The 26,483-nt window shown below is 40.9% G+C and overlaps 3 protein-coding genes across 5 annotated transcripts; 1 reads left to right on the top strand and 2 right to left on the bottom strand.

Annotated features, from left to right (window-relative positions):
• Positions 1–974: 974 nt before the first annotated feature.
• Positions 975–10,942, bottom strand: psap (prosaposin). 2 transcript variants are annotated; one of them, XM_058385666.1, is made up of 14 exons: positions 10,783–10,942; positions 7,115–7,248; positions 6,961–7,035; positions 6,635–6,760; positions 6,087–6,281; positions 5,859–6,002; positions 5,715–5,771; positions 4,100–4,252; positions 3,459–3,551; positions 3,145–3,328; positions 2,842–3,005; positions 2,550–2,630; positions 2,323–2,430; positions 975–1,791 (listed from the first exon to the last, which is right to left on the bottom strand). In XM_058385666.1, the coding sequence occupies exons 1-14, from the start codon at positions 10,811–10,813 to the stop codon at positions 1,756–1,758; spliced, it is 1,581 nt and encodes a 526-aa protein (XP_058241649.1). In that variant the 5' UTR covers positions 10,814–10,942; the 3' UTR covers positions 975–1,755. The 2 variants fall into 2 exon arrangements, with proteins under 2 accessions (XP_058241649.1, XP_058241648.1); XM_058385665.1 differs by lacking the exon at positions 10,783–10,942 and having other exon boundaries at positions 7,115–7,282.
• A 1,805-nt stretch (positions 10,943–12,747) lies between these two features.
• Positions 12,748–15,270, bottom strand: mrps6 (mitochondrial ribosomal protein S6). The gene is made up of 2 exons (XM_058378968.1): positions 14,750–15,270; positions 12,748–13,162 (listed from the first exon to the last, which is right to left on the bottom strand). The coding sequence occupies exon 1, from the start codon at positions 15,109–15,111 to the stop codon at positions 14,752–14,754; it is 360 nt and encodes a 119-aa protein (XP_058234951.1). The 5' UTR covers positions 15,112–15,270; the 3' UTR covers positions 12,748–13,162; positions 14,750–14,751.
• Positions 15,271–16,108: 838 nt separating this feature from the next.
• Positions 16,109–25,414, top strand: nolc1 (nucleolar and coiled-body phosphoprotein 1). 2 transcript variants are annotated; one of them, XM_058385873.1, is made up of 14 exons: positions 16,109–16,266; positions 17,372–17,427; positions 17,545–17,699; positions 19,672–19,790; positions 19,884–20,004; positions 20,769–20,887; positions 21,073–21,208; positions 21,295–21,414; positions 21,554–21,619; positions 21,705–22,229; positions 22,435–23,265; positions 23,800–23,936; positions 24,453–24,536; positions 24,619–25,414. In XM_058385873.1, the coding sequence occupies exons 1-14, from the start codon at positions 16,159–16,161 to the stop codon at positions 24,775–24,777; spliced, it is 2,736 nt and encodes a 911-aa protein (XP_058241856.1). In that variant the 5' UTR covers positions 16,109–16,158; the 3' UTR covers positions 24,778–25,414. The 2 variants fall into 2 exon arrangements, with proteins under 2 accessions (XP_058241856.1, XP_058241857.1); XM_058385874.1 differs by having other exon boundaries at positions 24,476–24,536; positions 24,619–24,757.
• Positions 25,415–26,483: the final 1,069 nt, after the last annotated feature.

The raw sequence follows: 26,483 nt of genomic DNA, 5'->3' as shown, positions 1-26,483 counted from the left end.
GAGAGAATGAGAGTGAAAGAGAGAGAGAGAGAGAATGAGAGTGAAAGAAAGAGAGAGAGAACACGAGCGAGAGAGAGATTCAATCATTGCCCAACCCCACAGCGACATCTGCTGGTCATGAGCTGAACTCAACGTAAGAAACTAAATTCCTTTTTCATCTTTTTTTTTGTTAGTATATTTTATTGTAACAGCGTGCTTTTACACTGCTTTTATGCCATAATTCAACCTTTATAACCATAATTCAGTTAGACTTTATGAAGCTTTATAGCGCAAGCCAGCCATTTTTAAAACTCAGAAACAAGCTAACCAAGCTAAAGCCTGTGATGGCGTGAATGATTATCTTCTCAAAACAGCGATTAAAATGGTCACTAATATAGATATTAACCACACCATGTCTCGGTGTTCACTGTTTTAAAGCCAATACTATTATAAAATTATTTAAAAACAAAAGAGGGACTTCAATCGTTTATGATAATGAACAGTCACGATTAGCTCAAATTTGAGGCATTGAACTTTATCCATCAACTTGAACAGAGATCTTTAGTTTCTTTTATTTCTCTCAATAAAAAGTATCAGCTGTGTTATAGGACTTAATAATGGTCATTTATCGTACTAATCCAGTCTGTATAATCCAGCCTTGTATTATTTTTGTCTTATTTTGAGCAAGTCATGAGTGTTTAAGCAGAATTGTTAAAGAAACTCCAGAGTTTTTATTCAAAAAGGACAAAACTGTTCCTTAAGGTCAAAGAATCCACACTGTATTTATAACATATGACTTCTTATAGCACTATATTGTATGATAATGAGCTAAAAATGAGCAGATTTCAGATGTAGTACAGTGAGAAGAGCCTGCAGATCACCTACAACACATCAGATACACCAAGCCTACAGGTTACGTAAATACACACTTCTCGCACTGCTGAACGTTTTAAGAACATTTTAACAGCATATATCTTTAAAATGACCACACCAGATAGATTTAGGACTGTTTAATTTCCACAGAAAAAAAAAAATTCAAACAAAATAGTTCAGTGTTAAGAGTGAAGCACAATACAGCTTAGAATCACTTGCTCAAGAAACCCAAAAAGGGGGGAAAAAATAAACAAAAAGCCACGGACACAAAGTGGATGTGAGGTCACATGAAATTCAGTATCTTCCATCTGATATGAACATGTACACCATTACAAAATGCTGCTAAATTGCAAACTTCCATTATTAATGAACACATTTGTCAGTAAAAACCATATCAGAACGCTCCTAAAATCATCTTCTCACTGGCCTTGTGCCTATAGCAGTTGCAGGAGCAGGGTTTCCTTTTAGTTAAGGGAGTTAAAACTGTTCATTCAGAGGAGTCAGACTTCCTCTTTGCTCAAGGCACAACCTCGTCTTTCATGACCACCTACAATTACACAATTAATCAGAAGATCAAAGTAATTTAAAGGGGGAAAAACCACAGTAAACATCAACATTTCAAGTTCAGTAAAAAAAAAAAAATTCAATAAAATAAACCTTCCCATTAGTCAAATTCACTCACTCATCTCCCATCCACCTCCTGCATAGTACTTTAACGCTCCCTTAAATGGTAACTTTAATCCTGTCCAGATCGCAAAAAATTGCTTAATTAGGTTTGATCACACTACTGAAATCTCCTTTAAAACAAAACAAGAGGAAGGGTTGATTTTTGGAATAAAAACAGACAACGCTACAGAAATTCTCCTTTAGTTCCTCAAGTCAGTTTGTGCACTTCACTCCTCTCTAACTCCAAACATGGCGTCTGCAGTGATTCACCGCCTAAAAAAAAAACACACACACCCGATATGGTAATCAGTTTCATTGTGTGATATGCTTTTGTTTACACTCACCATCCACTTAAACAAGTCCACCTGCTCATTTATGCAATGACCCAATCAGCCAATCACACAGCAGTAGCACAAGGCTTATTAAATATTCATTTAATAAATCATCCATATTAAGGCCAAGATCTTCGGTTCAGGTTCACATGGAGATGCTTTTCTGCTCATTATGGTTGTAAAGAGTGATAAATGAGTAGTGATTATATCCTTGGCTAACCGCATTAATGAGTAGGTGTACAGGTGTTCCTATTAAAGTGGACAGCAGATGTAGCAGTGTTTAAAGGTTTATTACACTTTACAAAGTACAAGCTGCTTTTTATAATGAATAGCCTACATCATTATTCAGAGTCTACCCAGACATAAAGAGATTGCATTAGACTAATTGTATTGTATTTTATCAGACCATACACTAATCAAACAGTCGAGAGCACAGGGTGTGTGTGTGTGTGTGTGTGTGTAGGATACTCACGTTACAGCGGGTGGCAGTATCCATGTTCTTGCACCAGAAGGCTGGGCCCCAGCTGCACTGCTCGACACCCAACAGCATCCGCAGTACTCCAGGGCACGCACCCAGCTTCTACATCAATACAACACACAAAAACACACTCAGAGCAAGCCCTCCGTTTTATTCTCCAACAGCTAAAAGACGACCAAAATCTTTCCTGTAGAGAATGCATGAGTGACAGGTGATCTTACCATGCAGACAAATTCAGGGTCCAGAGCCTGGAGCAGGAGCTGGACAATGAGAGGCTCATACTGGTCAATGAGCTGGTCACACTACACAGAGGAAGAGTCATTTAATGCAACTCAGAGCTTCAGGCTTATACTTGCTAAAGATATCATATTCTACAACACTGAACCTCATCAGACTACATCAAAATGTTTACAGAAGGACTTTTACTGAACACAGTGTGTGTGTTATATTTCATGATCTGTCTACACGCATCTATGAAATAATCTACCAAGGACTTTGCTTTATCCAACACACCTGAGTTTTGTATTCTTCAGGCAGGAAGTTGCAGACTTTCTTCACAGCCTCCTCGATCTGTGCCTCTGTGGCGTTCTTCTCTAGGATGCCATCTATATAACGCACGGCCATCTTGCACACATCACAGAATCCGCCAGCCTCGAACTCTGCCTTCTCCATCACAGCTAAAACACACATGTACACGGCAAGTCAAAAGGAGAGAAAACGGTTAAAATCAAAAACCTTCTCTGTTGTAGAAGTTGTAGCTGGAATCATAGGGCAGGAAGGAAAAGAAGCTTTTTACACATTTATGTAGAAACTTACGGATGAAGGCGCGACTTGCGTCCTTGCACAGGCCCAGAATGCTGCAGACAGTCTTGGGATCAGCTTCCTGAAGCAGCAGTTCAATGATTGCCTGGCCATAGGTCTCAATCAGGTCCTTGCACTGAGCAGAGAGGGTGGAGGGCAGGATGCTGCACACTTTCTCCACAGCTTGCACCACTTCAGACTGGAGGATCACAGTTAAACCCCAGAACATTAATAGGAAATAAAAGTTTTAGTGGAATGGACAGCAAATTATTCCAGAAAAACAATGAAATGCAACATTAAGCCAAATATGACAATGAGAAATTTCATACCTCAGTGGTCTGGTACTGGATTATGCGTTCAAGCTCTTTCATCACATACTCACAGATGGCACATTGTGGGGAGTCACGGGCACGCACCATCTTCTGCAGAACCATACAGAAACAAAATCAACATGCAAATTTCACTGTGGATAACAAACTACATCTAGAGTCTAAAGCAGGGATGAAAGTGTAGAGAAAAATAAAAACAAATTTAAAACTATGCAGTCCAACAGGGTGTGGGAATCACTGTGGGCAGCATTTAAGAGTGAACTGCTACATACATCATGTATTTTTCCTTGGCTTTGACAGACATGCTAAAAAAAACCCAACAACTATAATTGTAGGAATGTAAACATTTAAAAGCATGCAAAAGAATGACAAATTGGGTGATAAAGGGTCTTAAAGATTTATACTGGAATCATACTCCCGATATTTTTTTAAATTTTATATGCCCCAGAAACAAACTATGATTAATTTGCTTTATAATGTCCGGCCAAATATTAAATACTGCAAGGGCACCACATTCCAAAGCCCTATAACCCTGTTTCATATCACAGATCCATCAGTGCGCCCGTTACTGCACTTCCACATTTGACTGGAGTCTGTAGCATGACGGATATCTGTAGTAGAAGACACACTCGCCACTTTACCTTGGCAGGATTGATAGAGGAAGGCTTGACCAATTTAGTGGCAGGGAAGGTCTTTTTTGCAGGAATGGATTTAGCAGGAACAAGGTTCAGCAAGGGCACAGATTCAGGGGTGGCGTCACAGAACCCAGCACGGCAGCAGATGTCTTTGGCTTGCTAGAGGAGAAGCAGAGAGATCATGGATGAGAACGGTTAAGGAGGAGAACTCATGCACATTATGTTAAACAAGTATCTAGAAAAGGCTAGAAAAATGGTTCTGTTTGGTAAGATCAGGATGCGACTTAACCACAAAACTAGATCACCAGTTTAGTCCAAATACCTTGAGTTAAAGCTAATATTCATTAAATGTGGTGAACTCAAACACACTTCTTGAACCACAAGCTAAACTTCCTGTTTTTGAGCATGTCAGATCGAACACAGATAAACAGACTTAAACAGCAAGAACTTTGCTCAATATTTCAGCCTGCAGTCCTACTGTACCAGAGCATACAAATAAATTTGAACTGCTTGCTGTCGAGAATCTTTATTTCACAACAAACCCACGTTTGCTTAAATGCCTCGTGCATACTCCTAACACCTCAACCATCAATATCCTAGCATGATGTTAGAACTATATTAGGACCGAACTGCATCCAAACCAAATATCCAGCTGCATTATTGAAAGCAATCATGCAGGTTCTTCCAAGTTAGATCATGCAGCACTGTTTACAGCCTCCAGTGGAACTAGATAAACATGCAGTATACATGGGATATTTGTAATAGGTTATGTGAAATGGGGAAACAATATAATGTGTTTTCTAGTGGTAAAAAATACAGGAAGCCCAACTCCAGTCTCAGAGCCACATTTAACTGCTTTCAAAACAAGTAGTGACATTTAGGGATTTTGTTTCGTTAATGGAAAACATGGCATACTGCTGCCAAATTTGTGAATTTTATTTTGCACAAAATCTAAATATAGTTGTTTCCCGTTTCAATTCTGAGAACTAAATCAACCAGAACTTGAGTTGAGCCACCCAGTGTTTTCTTTAAAGAAAAAAAATGTTAAGAGTAATGGAAGCAACACGATAAAAAGTTAAGGGAGGTGTTATATATCTTGGGAAAGATTTATGGCTGTAGCAGGGGAGGTGAAGGCATCAGTCAGGTGGGACTATAAAAAAAAAAAAAAAAAAAAAACCAACAGTGAGTTCATATGGCAAGTCTACAAACATCACGGGTTAGCAGGTCAGCCACAGGCATGTAGCTCAACAAGAACAAAAAAAGAGAAACTAGCATGAAACTAGCAGAATGCTAGAGACCTACCTTTTCCTGTAGGCCAAAGAGAAAGCAGAGAGAGAGAGAGAGAGAGAGAGAGAGAGAGAGAGAGAGAGAGAGAAGGAAGGCAAATGAATGGGGGAATAAAATAAAGAGAAAAGTGATTAGAAAGACATGGCCAACAGACAAGCTGAGTGGCTGTAAGACTAGACATGGGCTTATCAGGAGTTCCAGTCTGGTTCAGTGTACAGCCTGAACTCTATATTTTAGACTTGCAACAAAAAAAGAAGTTGTATTATACAATACAAAGATAGATCTTGCGTTAAAGTTAAAATGAATCTGGGTGGAGGGAAGAAGGGGGGCTCACCATGGACATAAGCTGCTGGAAGATGAGAGGTGCGTACTGGCTGACGTACTGCTTGCACTGTGGAAAAGATAAACAACATTGATGGCATGTAAATAATCGTGACCTAGTTAGATATGAAATTTGAGAAACTAGTACTAAACTTACAATATCAGCAATACCAGGCCCCAGCAGGTCACACTGGCTTTCAATCTGTTCAATCATGGAGCTGATGAAGGTGGAGTTTTTCTTGGCTGCATCTTGAGTGTCGGTGATGAACTTGATGCAGTCCTCACACACTTGGCTATCCTCCTGCAGAAACACACACTGATTAGCTGTAATGATCCATACAACACAAAAAGCCCACAGGCTACAGACTGAGGAGAGCGAGCAGACCTTGGCACTGGTCTCCTTCTCCTTATTGAAATTCTCCCCGGGGTAAAGGAGCTGAGGGATGTTCAGGAGTAAAGGACTAATTCTCTGGGTCAGATCCATTTCAGGAATCTCATTGGACATGAGCTGAGCTTTGGCAAAAACCTCCTGCTGGGTTACACACAGGCCAAGAGCACTACATAACACTTCTGGGTTGTCCTGAAAAGAAAGAACAGAAGGATAGAAAGTGTAAAACCTTAAACACAACCTTTTAAAAATCATTCAAGTACACATGAAAGAGGAACATGCAAATTGGCTCATTAGGGAAGAGGAACAAAGAGCAGCTTGTTCCTCTGTCCGTCACAAAGCCATCTAATGTTCAAGAGTTTTCACTTCTCCAAATCTGAAAGAAGCCCCGGGTTAGGAAGCACGTTGAAATCGGAGGGTTTTAATAAATATTAATGGCAACTCCATCATTAGATATACAGTTCAGGCTGGATGGCAAAGCAAAAATTAGAGCCTTGAGATTAACCCATGCTGGATTGCAGTTGCTGTCATCTAGTCCAACTTACCAGCTCTCCTTTAATAATATCAACAAGGACGGGGAAGTAATTGTCCACAATTTCCTTGCACTGACTTGACAGGCCTTCATCAGGAACCAACTGGCACACTTTCTCAAGATAGCTCAGGACCTCAGCCTACAGACACAGGCACAGGCACAAGGAAGAAAAAAAAAAAAAGAGCTTAAAGACCATTAAAGATTTTCTTTATACATAGATTGTCATCAGAACACACAGATTTTGTATTCAATCAATTAATTTTGATTTTATTTGATTATCCTGTTTCAATCAAATGTACATCATGTATGGCATAATTTGTCATCTCTCCATCAGCTCACCTGTGTTGAATTGTCCTTCAGCAGTTTGTCCACCACAGCCACCACCTCTTTGCACAGGTCACATGGCACAGTTTTCTAGAAACAAAAAATAATTCAGAATCGGACAAATACAAGCAGGTGGTGATGGGCCATAACGAAAAAACAAAAAACTGACCACGTGAGGCTGGTTCCAGACGTTCTGTTGGCAGTGGGAGACGGCACCACAAATCGAAGCAGTCTTGGCGTTTTGGCACCAGTACGGGGGTCCACGAGCACACTGCTCAGTTCCCAGCAGAGGGGTGGCCACAGCTGAAACAGAAATCACCATCAGTTTCGTTAGCATATTTCACAGGGCTATCAATTTGTGTTCATCATCCTGATCCAAACAGTTTCAGGTAGTCAGGCTTCCTTTTGTTTTCATGTCACGGCATGCCTGAGGGCTCTGAACAATCAGTATAAAAAAAATGTCAGTATATTATTACTGACGAAATCTTTTCTGAAAGCAGTTAAGAGGTTTATCCATGTAATAGTCAGATGGCAGAAAAGGAGAAATACAAATACAGTAAGTTTTTTAGGGAAGAGCATTTATAAGGAACTTTTAATTCTGTTCTGTGTAACTGTGGCCTCAAAATTCCACTCATGACCTACAAACGCGTGTCTAGTTAGCAATCTATTACAACCACTCACTCTTACCCGCTCAACAATACAATTTCCTTAAGGTCACATCATAGATCTACAGAAAGAAAAAAGAAAAAAAAAAAAACGAATAAAGTGCCATGATTAATTATAGCTCAGTAAGGGAACATCCCCTTGGGCAAACATCACATGACACGAGACTGTTAACAGGGGAAAAAAGGGGCTTTTTAAGCAATCGACAGTCTCCAGATAAGCTTCAGTTTATTCTTGAGACTGCATCAGCTTAACCCTTCACCTAATCATTAAACATAACAGTGGAAAAGAAGGGAGATTTTGAAAGCAATATCAAAACACAAATCTAAAATAATAAAACTAAAAGATTCTAGCACAACTCTGTCCGTCTGTGAGAGTCACATGGCATGCAACTCATCAGCATGACTAAACATCTCATGCAGGATGAGCAACAGCAATCACAAAGCTGACATTTCAAAAAGCTTTCTTCTAATCTGTTTGTCGTTTCTTTTTTTCCGCACACATCCGCACTTTCACTCACTGCTGCAGTACGTCTTTGCAAATGGGATAAAGCCGTGTTGTTGCTCAAGAACAGAAGAAAAGCTGTGGGCTGTAGACACTGATTCAGCTAAGAATCTCAAAAGCTCTAAAAGCCCCACATTTTAGAATCATGAAAATGGACATTAATGGTATATTTTGTTGAATATATATAGTTGACTGACCCCTATAATTCATTTCATTTAGCTACATTATACACTGATCAGGCATAACATTATGACCACCTGCCTAATATTGTGTTGGTCCCCCTTTTGCTGCCAAAATAGCCCAGACTCTCCAAAGCATGGAGTCCACAAGATCCCTGAAGGTGTGCTGTGGTATCTGGTACGAAGATGTTAGTGGTAGATCCTTTAAGTCTTGTAAGTTACTCCATGGGCCCCACCTCACAAATTACAAGACCTGACTACCACAAGAGCTGCAGTTTTGGAGATGCTCTGATCCAGTCATCTAGCCATCACAATTTGGCCCTGGTCAAACTCACTCAAATCCTTACGCTTGCCCATTTTTCCTGCTTCTAACATCAACTTTGAGGACAAAGTGTTCACTTGCTGCCTAATATATCCCACCCACTAACAGGTACCATGATGAGGAGATAATCAGTCTTATTCACTTCACCTGTCACTGCTCATAACGTTATGCCTGATTGGTGTATTGTCTGGCAATGAAATATTGCGAATTGACTTTAGTGAGCAAAAACAAGATTTGCAACAAGATGAAATTTCACCACCAACCTGTTTTTTTGGGGAGTTTTTTTTTTTTTGCACTGCCTGCTTGGGCAGGAGGAAAGGGTTCACTAGACACCATTTACATTTTTCAAAAAAAAAAAAAACAACCCTTCCACTTATAAGGCAAACCACATTTATTAAAAAAAAAAAAAAGAAGCACCAATTCGTGTGTGCAAATCACTGGAGAAAGAAAGAGGAGAAAAAAAAAAAAAAAATTCAAGGATCAAGGGAGAAAACCAAAATAGCCTCCAACTTCATCCATGCACTCCTTTTACCACACGAGAATGACTGACCAACAGATCTTCTGGAAAACAAACAGCACAACTGCAGCAATTATGAAACACTATAATAATATAACAATACATGAAATTGTCAGCACTTTGACACCTTAGATTGATCTCGAACACGCTAGTCAATCTTTAACGCTGCACAATTTAGTCATGAGACAAATGAGTTTATAGACACAGATAAACAGCATGTTGGTAATCCCTTATTGACCACTAAACCTATTTAGCAAAAGCACAACAACACAGGCCATCATATCATATAGATCACACCACCAGTCATACTGCACACAATGACTACACCAAGAGGAAACCTGGCCTTGTCTAATCTAATGGGGTCAAGTATTCACAAACACATCTGCCTTTCAAAAGGCCACCGAATAAAGCTTGCCAAGTTGTACGACTGTGGGCCGAGTTCTCGCACCAGACACAAACAACCTTCCTCTTTATATAGATCACATGTCAGAAAAGCTGCAAAAGGTTTTTTTCCCCCCCTCACCTCTCAACTAGTGCACTTACTGATGACTCAAAGCTGAAGTGAAAACTGTGGTTGCAATGAAAAGGACAAACTGAGAGCCAAGAAAAAAAAAAAGAGGATGTGGCACTAATGGACTAGGTACAAATGTGTTACCTCTTCAAACGCAAATCACATCCAGGCTGCATGATTTATCTCCGTGTGCCATGCTAGTGTGTGTATATTAAAAACAACAACAGCTCAGGATAGCATTAACACACAGACACCTGATTATGTTCACTCCCAAGGCGCTATTAATGAAAAGCATGTTGTATATTGAACCTCTTTCAGTTACAGGAAACAAGGGGCTCTCTTATCTCTTAAGCTTTAATGTTGTTCCCTCACTTGCTTCTTTTGTGTTCCTTTTCCTGTTAAAAAAAAAAACCCACCACATAACTCTTTCCAGAAAACTGACTAAAAACAAAACACCGGTCATGGGAAACTCCGTCCACAAACAAACATCATGTCCATCCCTGCATGACTTTCTTTAATAAAGAACACACACCTGCACCATAGAAGGGACCTAAGGGTTACTATATTAAAAGATATCATATCTGAACAGGTGTGTGGACATAAACCTGTGCTTTGGATCAGAGCTGGAACTAGTCTCAGTGAAATGAATCACAGTCTGCTGACCAATCAGGACAGGAGGAAGCCAGGAGTGGTCAATATGTTGAGTCACGAGGAGAGGATGGCGATGAGGAGAAATATCAGTTTCACAAGCGGTCTATACTGTACATGTAAACACAATATACGAATTTATTAGGTTTCATAGCCTTTAAATCTTTCTGGGTTGGAAAATTAAAAGGAAGCGACGAAAAAAAAATGGCTGACTAAATGAATAACGTCACCCTTATCTTAAATCAGGTTTATACACCGGTTTAATACATGGTCGTTAATAATTTAACAAGAAATTAAACCTAACATCCAAACAAGACCAGGTGAAAATGAAATGTCTAGCAGTTTTTACAAGGTTTAAATAAAACACCCAAACTCGGTTACAGCGTCGTTCAAGTTGTTTACGCTCCGCCATGTTATAGCTAGCGGCTAATCAACTGCGCGTTACACAACAGCGTCACACAAAAAAATATACGGGAAATATGAATATTTTTACCCGTGGAGATGAAAAGAAGTGTCAGAAGCATGGTGAGATCTCCTCTGAGCTCCTTTTTTTTTGTAGCTGTATGGTTGTCTGAACTTTGTCTCAGGCAGTGTTTCCCTGGCCCTTCCTAGCTGCTGCACTGCGGTACACTGACACCAGCGCGAGCTTAAAACACTGCCCCGGTCAGGTGACTCGCCCTATCACGTGAGCTAGCCTGTGAGCTAGTTTCACTGAAGGATAAAAACACCTCATTAAAATATTTGTTTTAATCACGCTTAATGTGAAAGCACCCCAAGAGTTCTTTGTCATTTTGCTTTCTTAATAATTATTAAGAGTATTATTTCATTATGCTCAGTCAATTAGCAAATACTGTATGCCTGTTCTGTTAGCTGCTCTGAGGTAAAAAAGTTCCACAGAGGGGGAAAAAAATATTAAATATTAAATAAAATAAGAGTTAAATCAGCTTTATAGATATTATTTGATCAACTTAAGTGTAAAAGCACCCTGATAGTTTAAGAGTTTTATTCATTAAGAGTTTATTTAGTTAATGGAGTTCCTAACGCCTCTTTCTCTAAGGTCCTGAACTTAATCTCTGCAGGTTTCACACACTCTTAGACAAAACCCAACTTCATGGAATCAGAAACAGAGTGGATTTAAAGTCAAAAGTGTACATCGGTCATGTGTTTATTTATTTTCAATTACTAGCTGGTAATAAGGAATCATTTGCTGGTATGAAAATCAAGTGATTTCTGGGATTTTGTATGAGAAGCAGAAATAGTAGAGTACTGGAAAAAAAATTTCACAGAGCAGTCAAGAGGGAAAAAAAATAGCTTAATCGAGTTAAATCAGCTTTATAGATATTAGTTTGATCAAAAGCTGGGTGTGAAAGCACACTGATAGTTTAAGTGTTTTATTCATTAAGAGTTGATTTAGTTAATGGAGTTCCAGACGCCTCTTTCTCTGAGGTCCAGGAAAAATCTCTGCATGTTTCACACACTCTTAGACAAACCCAACTTCATGGAAATCAGACTCGCTTATTTGTGTGAAAAAGTGGATTTGTTGAGTGTAAAAACACTCCCGAGAAGTTATTTGAGTAATGACGTTTCAGGAAGCAAAAATATCTGATCCTCTGAGGTCCAGAAAAAATTCACCTAGGCACAGATTAATCATTATGGATGAACTTAATCGAGTTAAACTGGCTTAACAGATACATTTGTTTGATCAAGTTGATGTGTGAAAGCACCCTGATTGCTGAAGAGGTTTTATTTACAATTCTTGTATTGAGAATGTATTATTTAGTTAATAATGCTTCAGTTAGTAAGCAAACATGTCTCCTTCGCTGGCTCTTCCCAAGTCTTGGATTAAATCTTAAATACAATTATTAAGAGCAAAATAAGACCCGTTAGAAATGCAGTGAATCTGATGTGAAGTAATTGAGACAAAAAGAAAAGGGTTTGACAAAAAGGGTTAAACATAAATTATACTCAGGTGATCATGGACAACTGCAATTAAGTGTTTTATTTTTTAAAATTCGAAAGGTTTCTGCAAATAATTTCTCTCACACCGCAATCCTTTCTCCATGATGTTTTGGAAAAACATGAGTGTGTGTCACAGGAAGGCATGCAGCACACTAGGGAGTATATGGCACATTGCAGCTTAAGACACACTTGATCAGTCACTTAGTTACACACACACACCTTGTCATGTCCACCATCATACAATTCCAAGTGAACTAGTTATTATAAGAATGCTAACATATTGGAACAGGCATTGTAAATTGAATTACTGGCAGAGTTGCTACTCTCAGAGCTGCTGATAATAGAGAATAAATAAAAAAACCTTCTGCCTGAATCAGAATTGAGAACATCACTGTAGTATAAACTTATTTACTTCTAACTGGAGTGAAAGCGTACAATAATCTACTGTTAAACAACATTTTTCTTCACAATGATGTATTATAGAGAACAAGGCTTCTACTTCCCTTGAAAAGATTTATTTTCAGAGTTTATAAGAATCTAAACATTTAACTTGCATTTTAACACATTAAAGAGTTATCTTTTCCATCACACACGTGATTTAATCAGATCTATGATTAGAGTTGATGGCATTACTGAGTAAGTAAACATTCAACCCTAATCTCAACTCAAACTCTCAATTCTTTATTACAGTTCAACTATACTTGGGCTTAACGGCTTTTGTTTTATTTCTTCAATATTCAAGGTTTTATTTTGTAGAATTGTCGAATCCTGTGTCAGGGGTTAAAAAAAAAAAAAAAAAAAAGTGTTGACAGATTAACAAAGATTCATTTATTCATTTTTTTCATAATAAACTCTCACATGAACACGGTTGAAATTCAGGAAAAAACCAGCAGTGCATCCTCTTTCATAAAGACCTGAGGGGGGAAGAGAAAGAAGAAATTTCAATACACTGATCACAATTCTTGTTAAGTCACTGATCATGTGTTATCCAATATGATCCATCAGTTGCAAGACTAATGGCCTAATAGTTTTGATTAGAGAACACCTAAGAGAACGTCTTGTTAGGGGCCATGTACACAGACACATCAGTATAATAAAGAGCTTCTAGACAATTAAGGATTATACACGCATATGTTCTCAATGCATTATGGGTAACAGAGTACAGAATGCTAACAGTGATCTCTGATATTGCTTTGTCAACAATTTAGCATATCTAATAATGCAGATTTACATGTGATAGAGTGGATTTAAGGTCAAAAGTGTAAATCGGTCATGTGTTCATTCATTTTTAATTACTATCTGGTAATTAGGAATAATTTACAGGTATGACCATCAAGTGAAGCGGGATTACTGGGATTTTGTATGAGAGGCGCAAATAGTAGAGTACTGATTACAAGCAATTGATCCTAGGCAACAGCATTTAACTCTACACTTCCAAGCATTTAATCTGTATTTTTTTTTTTCCATTTCTATTCTTAATTCAGCAGTGAGACTGAGTACTAGAGCCAAGCACACAGCCAGTGGCAGAGCCAAGAGGTGTCCAAGGGTGGCTTTGGTCTTCCCATAGAGGTAATTGAGCAATTTGAATTGTACGCAACACACACCACCACATTTACAGTGAACATGTGATTCCCAGCAACCTGACATACTTGCAAAGGAGACAGTCAAGTAGCTCAGTGTTAGCACACTGAATTAACTAGTCAGTCCAATCCTGCAGTTAAAATCTGCCCAACTGACCACAAATCATCTATGCAGCCAAACTAATGTTATCTGTTTCCAGATCATTGTGATTAAGAATAACATAGTACTTGTAAGTACCCAAAAAGTGGACAATTTTCAGTGGTAATGCAGTGTTTAACAATGCAGCAATGTCAATCTTCTGAGAAGAGAAATCAATACATTTTACATTTCTGGCATTTGGCAGACGCCCTTATCGAGAGTAACTTACATTTTATCTCATTTAATACAACTGAGGGATAAGGGCCTTGCACAGGGACCCAGGGACCTTAACCACTAGGCTACCACATCTCCACATCATAAATTTAGGTAAAAGATCTGTGGACTTCCATTAAAGAGATAAAAAGTAGGTGTGAGGCAGTAGATCTGCTAGCGAATCCACCTACATGCATGCACCTACATATAAGTGGGAAGAAAACCAGCAAACCCTAATGCCCGGACTTTTACCAATTAATTTTCAATAAGAGAAATGCAAAGGAGTGGTTGCTATAGAAACTACAAAGCATTAGACAAGTGAATGAATGAGAACCAATTCATCACCTTCTGAATCAAGAAATCAGAAGCACTATATTTATATGTGTAGTATTCTATATTTATTTATATGTATTTACATGGGGGCTAATGAGCTGATGCCACACTAGATCCACCTGAGCCTAAAGACAATACTGTCTACTCGTATCCTTGACCAAATTTTTCGATTTCATGAGTTGTAATTATTCCACACGTGGTGTAGCATGAGGTACATGGTCGTTGTAAAGCCTCACGTTTACGTAGAAGTCGTCTTGTTTGTCTGAGAAGGTGATACACCGCAGCACGGGGCTTTAGGAGGCTCTGGGTCTTTCTTTAAGACGGTCTGCCGCACCACGTCCACATCTCTCTCCAGGTGATTGAGTAAAGCAGTCAGAATGGACGGAGAGGCGTGAAAGTCGATGAGGAAGTATCCTCCGCGTGTGTGCGGCTGGTTGTGTTTGCTGATCTTGTACGGTAGCCTTCTCTCGCCGAGGTTCTCCAGGTTTCTGACCACGGCGCCGCGCTGCATCAAGGTCTCCACCGTGCGCCTCAGCACCGCCGCGGTCTCCGGCCTCTGCATGGCCTTCAGCACGAGAGACAGCTCGTAACGGGGCATTGTTAACAGAGTCCAACCTGCCGGACGTATACAGTTCACATTCAAGGCTGAAAATCTGTTCGGGAAGGAAAGAAACGTGACTTTAGTACGAGATATAGGACGCCGCCATGATGGTTCGTGTTGATGGCGAAAGCCAGCGCTTGGGCTTGGTTCATTAGCGCCACCTGCTGGACTGGAGTGGGTAGCGAAGCGGTTGAACAAGCCTACAAGTCGAAATGGCATTTAACTTCTTTTTATTTTTCTTCTTTTTCTTAGTAGTAGTAATATTTTGTTATAGAGTAAAATATTGCTAAAAATAAAGAATTAAATAATTTACAATATATTATTGGTATTAGTGTTATGTTCTTTCTGATAAATATTGTAGAATATTTAGTGTTATTGTTAAATCTCTCTCTCACTCTATGTAGAATAATCCCCCCTCTCTCTGTAGAATAATTTCTTTCTTTCTTTCTTTCTTTCTTTCTTTCTTTCTTTCTTTCTTTCTTTCTTTCTTTCTTTCTCTCTATGTAGAATATTTGTAGAGTAATTTATTTCTCTCTCTCTCTCTCTATGTAGAATATTTGTAGAGTAATTTCTTTCTTTCTTTCTTTCTTTCTTTCTTTCTCTCTCTCTCTCTACAATAATTTCTAATTGCATTCCCTCTTTTTTATTACACTTTCACTCGAACTTTTTGCCTGCCTCTACATAACACACAGTCGGAATCCAAACGCCCGCTAGCTCCCTATCTAGGTTCCCTTCAGGTGTAGTTGTATAGTTCTCCTATCTAGTGCACTACATGTTTAACACTGAGCCGTTTGAGATTCAGCCTCAACCTACAGTATTACAGTCGCTATAAATTATCTAAACTCTGAACCCGCTTTGCTGTGAGGTTAAAAAAAAAGCTAATAAACTCCTATATACATTTACTAATTCTACTGAAACACTGACTTAAAGAGTCACATTCAAACAAACCCGTATTTTCCCCCCATGACGTATTTCTCGTGCGCCATTTCCCGTCTTCACGTGACCGCCCAATCGGCGTCGTCGCGCGTAACAGTTGCAGTGAAGATGGCGGAGAGCGCGGTACCCAGTGATCTCTACCAACACGTTTACACGTTTCTTTTAGAGAACAAGTTCAGCAAAGCCGCCAAGGAGTTTCTAAAGCAAGCTAAAGTCGTAAGTACACGTGGAGCGGTTTTATGTAGCGTGTGTAGGTTCGGGTAGGGGATTAAAGGGTCGTGCACGCGCAGCAGCATGCGCAGATTAGACTCAAACACGTGTCTAGGTGAGAGACAGAGCTGTAACGTGTTACTGCACCAGGTTTGTTCTGTAGTAGCTGAAGAGATGTTTTATAGCACGGAAATATTTCATTATATGTTAAAAAATATAAACAGCGGTGTATTTTTGAACAGGTTGCACGAGCTCAACATCTGTATGGATTATAGATTGTTTAAGATCTTCCGGGAGTATTTACTATTCCTATCTGATCGCTGTATGTTCAGTGTTCAATAAGTTCAAGATCATAGATAACGAAGACCATTCTCTTATATCTGTTATTTCTATGAGGATAACAGATTGGGGGGGGGGGGGGGTACGTGACTCTTGAGATCTTTTAAATACCACTGAAAAATTTCCAGAAGTTGCTATTTCTTTATTTTTTCCCCTTTCAGCAGATTTTGATTTTGTCTTAGCATTTTTAATGTTGGTCTAGGACCAAGGACATCAGAGGGACAGCTCATGTTGGACGTTTGGGGGACAATGTTAGGGAGGCCAGATTAAGACGGTTTGGACATGTTCAGAGGACGGAGAGTGAGTATATTGGTTAGAGAATGTTGGACATGGAGCTGCCAGGCAGGAGGCAAAGAGGAAGGCAAAAGAGGAGGTATATGGATGTAATAAATGAGGATATTAAGCTAATGAGTGCAAGTGTTGAGGATGCAGAAGCTAGGGATAGGTGGAGAGAGATGATTCGCTGTGGCCACCCCTGAAGGGAAAAGCTGAAAGAAGAAGATTTTTAATGTTGGTCTAATCCAGTCTAATCAGTCATGGTGGACGGCGTTGATTCAAAAATTATGGCTCTAATTCACAAGCAGCCACTGTTTGGCCCTTAAATGAGGCCCTTGTCTGTCTCTGCAGCCAGGGGCACCTTATTATGGCTGACCCTCAGCGTCCTAACAAAAGAATTTCACTGTGCTGTAACGACTGTGTGACAACTAAAGACGTCTAGGTCTATACCCCTTATATAGGTTCTAAGTTTACAAACACCTTTTTTCCTATTTAGAAACCTCAGGACCAAAATGAAGAAGGACTCGTAGACATCTTCAGTTTTTGGGTTAAGTAAGTACATGTTGTATAGCTCTGTAACCATGTTAGAATTATTATTATTATTATTATTATTTATTTTCCCCCCAATTGCTTATATCTGACCATTAATTTAATCCTGACTCACCTCAGGTCACGGGGGGCTACAAAACGGAAAGCGCTCCCCAAAAGTCCTGAGGTTAATGGACCGTGTGCGAAGAAGGCAAAGAAGGATGCGGAGAGTTCCAGTGAAGAGGACTCAAGCAGTGATGAGGAAGATGCAGCACCTGTCAAGAAACAAGCTCCAGGTAACTCACGATGTCACAAGTAGAGCTGTCAGGGTTAGAAATCAATTCAGTTTTATTTGTACACTTTTAACAATGGACATTGTATCAAAGCAGAACAGAACAGAAGAAATATAGTACAATAAGTTCAAGATTAATATTAGACTTACACTATATTGCCAAAAGTATTCGCTCACCCATCCAAATAATCAGAATCAGGTGTTCCAATCACACTTGGCCACAGGTGTATAAAATCAAGCACCTAGGCATGCAGACTGTTTTTACAAACATTTGTGAAAGAATGGGTCGCTCTCAGGAGCTCAGTGAATTCCAGCGTGGAACTGTGATAGGATGCCACCTGTGCAACAAATCCAGTCGTGAAATTTCCTCGCTCCTAAATATTCCACAGTCAACTGTCAGCTGTATTATAAGAACGTGGAAGTGTTTGGGAACGACAGCAACTCATCCACGAAGTGGTAGGCCACGTAAACTGACGGAGCGGGGTCAGCGGATGCTGAGGCGCATAGTGCAGAGGTCGCCAACTTTCTGCAGAGTCAATCGCTACAGACCTCCAAACTTCATGTGGCCTTCAGATTAGCTCAAGAACAGTTCGCAGAGAGCTTCATGGAATGGGTTTCCATGGCCGAGCAGCTGCATCCAAGCCATACATCACCAAGTGCAATGCAAAGCGTCGGGTGCAGTGGTGTAAAGCACGCCGCCACTGGACTCTAGAGCAGTGGAGACGCGTTCTCTGGAGTGACGAATCGCGCTTCTCCATCTGGCAATCTGATGGACGAGTCTGGGTTTGGCGGTTGCCAGGAGAACGGTACTTGTCTGACTGCATTGTGCCAAGTGTAAAGTTTGGTGGAGGGGGGATTATGGTGTGGGGTTGTTTTTCAGGAGCTGGGCTTGGCCCCTTAGTTCCAGTGAAAGGAACTCTGAATGCTTCAGCATACCAAGACATTTTGGACAATTCCATGCTCCCAACTTTGTGGGAACAGTTTGGAGCTGGCCCCTTCCCCTTCCAACATGACTGTGCACCAGTGCACAAAGCAAGGTCCATAAAGACATGGATGACCGAGTCTGGTGTGGATGAACTTGACTGGCCTGCACAGAGTCCTGACCTCAACCCGATAGAACACCTTTGGGATGAATTGGAGCGGAGACTGAGAGCCAGGCCTTCTCGTCCAACATCAGTGTGTGACCTCACAAATGCGCTTCTGGAAGAATGGTCAAAAATTCCCATAAACACACTCCTAAACCTTGTGGACAGCCTTCCCAGAAGAGTTGAAGCTGTTATAGCTGCAAAGGGTGGACCGACGTCATATTGAACCCTATGGATTAGGAATGGGATGTCACTTAAGTTCATATGCGAGTCAAGGCAGGTGAGCGAATACTTTTGGCAATATAGTGTATATTTACATTCATTTGTATTTATCCCTTTGAGGTGACTGTGGCAAGGAAAAAATTCCCATAGATGGTAAGAGGAAGAAACCTTGAGAGGAACTAGCCTCAAAAGGTATCATATATATAATAAATAATCTTTTTGGATTTTGTTCATTTATCCCTGGTTTAAAAATCTAGAGAAAATAGATCTTGTTTAAGGAAACATACTGATGAACGTGGTTGTGGAGCGCCTCCTTGTGTCCTGATCATGGATCAAATATTTCCTGTTTGATGGAACATGTTAGTGATTGACTAAAAGTTTCACTTTTGTTTTGTTCCTAAATTATTCCAGATGTTCCTTAAGCGTCTTTGGTGTAAAGGAAATACTACACTGTGCTAAAGTCTCTTAAAATAGTCTGTACATAGTACATCACTTTACTTTCAGCTGCTGGATACTAGTACAGTTACCACAAAAAGGTAATGGGGCATGGTGTTAAAGTGAATGTGTTACTGTAGGGAAATGGTCAAAGGGAAATGCTTTCTTTCTGTGGATCAGCAGTCAGTGTTTAGTATATGTGCATTTGGCTTAAGTGTGTGTGTGGGTTTACAGCTGCACCAGCAGTGAAAAAGGCGGCAGCTGCAGTGCCGGCGAAGAAGGCAGCAGAGTCCAGCAGCAGTGAAGACTCCAGTGACTCTGAAGATGAAGCCACCACTAAAGCCCCAGTAAAGGTAAACTCTTTGAGTTGTGCAAATCCACCTAAAAGCCGATGGACATCCGACATGTTCTTTCTAATTTGCCGGCTGTTTTGTTTGGCCTCTCAGAAAGTCACAGCTGTGAAGCCTGCAGCTTCCCCTGCTGCAGCAGCAGCCAGGAAGAAGGACACCAGCTCCAGCAGTGAGGAGTCTGACTCGGAGGAAGAACCAGCCAAGCCTGCAGCTACAGGTAAACGACGGCCAGCATGACGCTGAGTGAAACTACAGGAAGTTAGCAAGTGTTACAGGGGAGGCGAAATATAAGGAGGTCTGAGTAAGGCACAGAAAAGGCTCTGTAGCTAGAGCAATGTAGTCTTAACACATTTCATGATATCGCAGTATGTACAAAAAGTGTTTGGTACAAAAATGTCCTTCTGTTGTTTTGGAGATGTTCTGACTCAGTCGAAAAGCCATCACTTTTCTATGTGGCTCTAGTCACAGTCGCTCAGATCCTTATGATTGCCCATTTTTCCGGCTTCCAAAACTTTGAGAACTGACTGTTCATTGGATATTATCTCACCCCTTGCCTAGTCCCACTGTAGCGAGATAATCAATGGTATTAACTTTACCTCTCAGTTTTAATGGTTGATCAATGTATTTTAGGTGAACGTGTAGATGACTGTAATAATTAACACTATCAACATATCTAAATAATCCCAAAGTAGTATTTTTTTGTATCCTTGTTGTATCCTTCTTCAACAAAAGTAGTTATCTCTTATACTGTTTTTGTTTATATACACGGACCTCTCAAGGAGAGTTATATTTTATAATAAATGCTATATATATTTATAATAAATGGCTTTTCTTTTTTTTTTTTTTTTAAGTAGTTTGCATTTAATGGATTACACAGAGTTCAGTGCTTTATAATAAATAAATCACTAAATACCAAGATTGTAATTCTTACTCAGACTGGTTCTCATTAATTAATACGTCGATTTGTTCCGTGTTTCTCAGGAGCCAAGCCTACGACCCCTAAAGCCACGGCTGCTCCTAAAGCCCCAGCTCAGAAGAAGCAGGAGAGCAGCAGCAGTGAGGAAAGCTCAAGTGACTCTGAAGACGAGGCTCCAGCAAAGGTAGATATTACACCATGATATTCATTCACCCTGAAGCTTTCTGAGACATGAGTTTGTCCAGTTGGCACTGTAACCATCCAAACATGCAGTTCTGACAGTGGTAACACAGTACACAGATTTCTGATGTCTTGTAAGTGGGTGTGTGTATTCATAGATTTTGAATGTGTTTGATTTGTGCGTTAAAGGCACCTGTAAAAGCCGCTGCCCCGAAAAAGGTTCCAGCTCCGGCCAAAGCCGCCAGCAGCAGCAGCAGCGAGGACGACTCTTCAGATGAGGAGGAGGAGGAGAAGAAGGCTCCACCCAGTAAGAAACCCAAAGCAGGTAATGTCTTTCAGCCTTTTCAAAGCATAGTGTCCACACAGAATTCAAAAGCATCTGAAGGTTTGGGTTTTTTTTTTGGCATGCAGGTACATACAGTGCAGTTCCTCCACCTGTGGCTCAGAGTGCTCCTGCTCCAGCAGCTAAAAAGGACTCATCAGACAGCAGTGAAGAGAGCAGTGATGAGGAGGAAGAAAAGAAAGCCCCTGGTAAGAGTTTGGATAACTAGACTTTATATTAAATGCAGTTTCATATGATTGTCTAGTGGCTTGCTGTGTGAGGCTGCTGCTACTATAAACACGGGACTTGAATGGCTGAGATGATGCATACATTTGTGTCTTTATGCAGCACCTACAAAGACGGTGAATCCCAAACCTGTGGCTAAGAAAGATGAGTCGAGTTCAGACAGCTCTGGTATGACAGACTTTACCATTCCAGCTCATCAGTATTTATCTGAAGTTTGTATAGATTTTTTTTTTTTAACTGTTTGGTCTTACAGATTCAAGCTCAGAGGATGAAGCAGGGAAACCAGCTGCCAAAGCTCCTCCACCTAAAGCAGCTTCCTCTAAAGCCCCAGCTGTTACCAAGAAGACCGCAGCAGCTCCTGCGAAGGAGGAAGACGATTCTTCGTCGAGCTCCGAGGATGACGAAGAAGAGGCAAAGAAGCCGGCCACCAAGGCAACACCGGCAAAGACTGTCCCAGCTGCCAAGGCCACCCCTGCTAAGAAGGAAGATTCCTCCTCATCCTCTAGCTCTGAGGATTCAGATGATGAAGAAGAGAAACCAACAACAAAAGCTAAGGCCACTCCGGCTAAGGCCACTCCGGCTAAGGCCACTCCGGCTAAGGCCACTCCGGCTAAGGCTAAGGCCGCGGAAGAGTCGTCCTCTTCCAGTTCGGAGGAGTCTGATGATGAGGATGATAAAGCCAAACCGACTGCTAAATCCATCCCAGTTAAGACTCCACCAGCAAAGGCTACACCTGCAAAGAAAGCACCTGCAAAGAAAGCCGAGTCCTCAAGCTCAGGTGAGTACAGCAGATCCTCTTTAATAAGCTTGTTAAAGTTTGTATTTTTAAGACGGCATTCGTTAAGCAAGACCTCTTTCACTCTCACCTTGAGGGTTCGATTTGCTTCAGCATGTCCCATGTCCTTTGAGTTTGAAAGTTTGGTCCTTTCATATTGTCAATACAATAGAAAGTAACAAGGCAGCATTTTGTTTTTCACCACCAGACTCTGATAGCTCCGAAGATGAGGCTCCTGCCAAACCTGCACCTCAAACACAGAAAACCACGCCCAAACCAGCGGCCACTCCTAAAACTGCAGCTACACCCAAGACTCCATCCAAGCCTGCGGAGAGCAGCTCGGACTCGGACAGCTCTTCCGATGAAGAGGAGCCTCCGAAGAAAGCGGCCGCCCCTCCCGCAGCTAAAGCAGCACCGCCCAAACCTCAGCCAGCCAAGAGCAGCTCGAGCTCAGACAGCTCCGACTCTGAAGACGAGGCCCCTGCAGCTAAAAAGGCTAAACCTGCATCTTCCACAGCAAGCTCCACCCCTACTGCTAAAGCCAAACCCACCGCGTCCAAAGCCACACCCACAGCATCTAAACCCGCAGCCGAGTCCAGCAGCAGTGACTCGGACAGCTCCAGCGACGAAGACGAGAAGACTAAAGGGAAACCTGCTGCCACAGCTAAGCCTGCTGTGACTCCAACAAGCAAAAAGAAGGCTGAGAGCAGCAGCTCCGACTCTTCAGACAGCTCAGATTCAGAGGATGAAGCCCCAAAAACAACGCCGTCCAAACCTACTGTGACCAAAGCAACAACTCCTAAAACCCCAACAGCAAAAACTCCAGTCTCAAAGGCTGCAGAGTCGTCATCAAGCGAAGACAGCTCAGATGATGAAGAGAAGACAACCAAAGCACCAGTAAAAACCACACCTGCTGCAAAAAGCACACCCGCTTCTGCAGCAAAGCCGAAGCCCGAGAGCAGCTCGTCAGAGAGCTCTTCATCTGAGGAAGAGGAGGAGGTGAAGACTCCCAAGACTCCAACTGCTACTCCAGCAAACGGTAATGAAATGTCGTGTTATATATATTTTTAATCTCGATATTGACCAAAGTACTGATTCGTGTGTTATCTCTGTAGTCTTGACATTACTGTAACAAACAGTGTGTCACTGCTAACCTCCAGGGTATCAGTAAGCTAAGGAAATGGGTGTCTAAATTAGAAATGTGGTGTGCAGTGAAGTTACAAATCCCCAGAACTGGAGAATAAGAGGATTTTGGGACTGTTAGGCTTGTGAAAAAGCTTTACAAGAGGAAAATTGGTGTGGTCTCCAATTTCTATCAATTATCATATGCCAGGGTGAAATTCCACTTGTATGCGGATAAATTGCCTGAATAACTCTTAGTGGTGAAGCCAATGAACAGAGATTCCATTGACCCTCACTATTGAGCCTCTGCCCTCTTCTGTGCTAATATGGACAATGATTTCCAATGTCTTGGGTTTTTTTTTAATTCATTTTTTATAGTTACTTTGACCAGAAACTGGCTAAAAATATCTTTTGTCAATAGTTTAATAATAGTTTATTTTTTAAACCAAAGGTACTGGCGGCAAAAGAAAGAGGGCAGAGGAGGACGAGGAGGAGGAGGACGACGAAGAGGAAGCTTCGAAGAAAACACCCAAAAACAAAAAGCCTGTAAACGTCACACCTCATTCCTTCCCCAAGGCCAAACAGAAGGTAAGAATGATTATTGCAGGCTGCCTTTATGCCCCCTTTGCATTTTTTTTTTTCTACAGCTACATATTTGAGTCAAGGCTTTCAAGTAAGGTCAACTAATTTAGGGTTTTCTGTTGGGGTAATTCAAAAGGAGTGCAGTGGGGATGATTTCTACTGACTGAGGTGATGCTTTGTACCAGTCACAGTGTTTTATAGCAGCTTTGAGATGCATGACTAACCGCTTGGATATAAATCAGGGCAGCTGAAGTAAGCTCACAGGTACAGCTTTGGCTCTGATTTATCAGTCTGTGATTGTGTGAGTGTAGCGAATACTGCTGATAAGGTTTATTTTAAAGATGAAGCTCTATTTCTGGTTCGTGTTTGTGACTCGGCTTCAGTCACTCTGCTGTGACTGATATGTGAGTGCGACGTCTCTAAAATAAGTGCGTTTAGTCTAGGTAGTAATGATTTGTGTTAAAGCATGGTTATTAAGCTTCTTTTTTGTCCTTTGTGTCTATCCTGTTGTGTCCTTTAAAGAATGGCAATACTCCTTTCCGTAGAATAAGAGAGGAGGAGATTAAGGTAGACCCACGTCTGTCAGACAATTCCTTCGTAGCCAAGGTAAGCCACATTAAACTATTCCTACACTCCTACTACTAGTTTCTTTTACATTCTCTTTTAACACACACTTCTGTTCTTGAAGTTGGGAGCGACTGGAGATTGGGGCGAGAAGGCTAACGACGTGCTTAAGTACACCAAAGGCAAGTCCTTCAGGCACGAAAAGACGAAAAAGAAGCGCGGCAGCTACAGGGGAGGCGCCATCTCGACCACAGTCAACTCCATCAAATTTGACAGTGACTGAGAGCCCAACCCCGCGCTTCATTCATCTACCTGGACTGATTTTCTCCGTCTGACACTGTGGTGTCGTATTCTAGGATCTGGCCACCCAGACCCCTGCAGTGTGTTAGTGCTGTACTCAGGTCATTATGAATAATGAGCCAGCAACGCCTTGAGCAGAGACACAGCCTTGTCAGTTGCAGTTTCTTTTCTTAGCCACTAGGTGGTGACCTCGTTTCGCTCATGTCTTCTACTTCATTTATCCTTTCATTTGTACAATTTTCTCTCTTGTCAGATTTGTATTGCATCAGAGGCCTGGTCTCATGAGTTTGTTTGGAATTAGTTTTTTCTTCTTTTTTTATTGAGCTAATGAAGCGGTTGTATTCAATTCCTCATTCAGGACATTAAATGGATGAATGGTTTCTTTTATCTCTGTTAAAAGTTGATGTTGAATGGTGTGAGGATTGCTAAACTAATCGGTTCTATATTAATTATAATTAAACTAGATATCTCGTACGAATAGGAAGCTGCTGTTAACAGCACTCGCATCGTTCATACCGTGGCAATTTCAGTTTCTGTTTCTTATTTAACAGTTGTACTGGTTTCGTCCCAGTTCATGTATTCATTAAACTGTTTGTAATTAAAACCTGACCCAATCTTAACCTTTCTGGCTTTCTGTTTAATCACAGCTAGGTAGCATTGGACTCTCTCAGGTCCTTGTCTCTAGACCCGTGCACAGGACTGATCTATCATGGCAGAGGGCAGTACTGCCTAGAACTGTGTGGGAAAAGAAATCCCAAAAAGTCAGAAAAACATGAATTGTGTTTAACAAGTATCATGATAACATTCTCTTATCAATGTCATCCAAACCACTGGACTGTGCAACCCTTCAGCCGTTCATCTCTACAGACATTTCTCTTTAGTTTAGGAGGAAAAGCTTTTCAAACTTTTCAGATTTACATAACAGGAAAACAAACACATAACAGCTGAATAAAATACCCACTACACTGTCATCATTGCTCCACTACTGTACCCTACATATTTATTTCCCCATTCAGACGTTTGTGGCGTGCCGAGTTGCTGTTAAAACCTCAGCAGGCTTTCACGAATCATTTCTACATAGTGCAGGTTCTCTATATGCAAACTAAAAGACCAGTCATGGAGCCATAACGCTGGTTCAGCACATCTCGACTGGAGCCTCGAGAGTGCTTCTGCACTGTTTTACATAAAGCCTTGTTTACTATATTAGTCATAAACCTGCATTATATTGTGCAGCTGCTTCAGTGTTGTGTGGTTTAAAAGCTGCTGCATGCAGCCGTCACTGTGTGAGCATTAAGGTAAAGGTACAGGAAATGTACAGCAAAAGTACAGCTCTGTGGAAGCACTGATGCACTAAACAAGAGCTGAAAACTGCTCCACTACAGACCACATAAAACATATTAAAATGTAAAGTTCTCAGATGTGTTTGTAAGAGAATTAATGCAACGGCACTTTGAATGATTTAAACCTTGAGGGGCCATGGCTTAAACCAGAAAACCCAGAGGTAGAGCTGTGAGCATGGGGTGTGAATTCTGGCTCTGATAGTTCCTCAACCTCAGCTACATCACTCTTGTTCATAATTGGCCTCAGTTATTAGTTTTGTTTGTTTCCATAGTTAGTTTCCCAAAACACATGGTGTCCCAAAAGTCTCCATATAGAGGGGAAGTACAAAACTTATCATACTTGCATACT

This window comes from Hemibagrus wyckioides, linkage group LG03 (assembly GCF_019097595.1).
Source record: "Hemibagrus wyckioides isolate EC202008001 linkage group LG03, SWU_Hwy_1.0, whole genome shotgun sequence".
Classification (NCBI taxonomy): domain Eukaryota; kingdom Metazoa; phylum Chordata; class Actinopteri; order Siluriformes; family Bagridae; genus Hemibagrus; species Hemibagrus wyckioides.
Note: the sequence above shows the minus strand (reverse complement) of the source record. Positions and strands in the feature narration are given on the sequence as shown.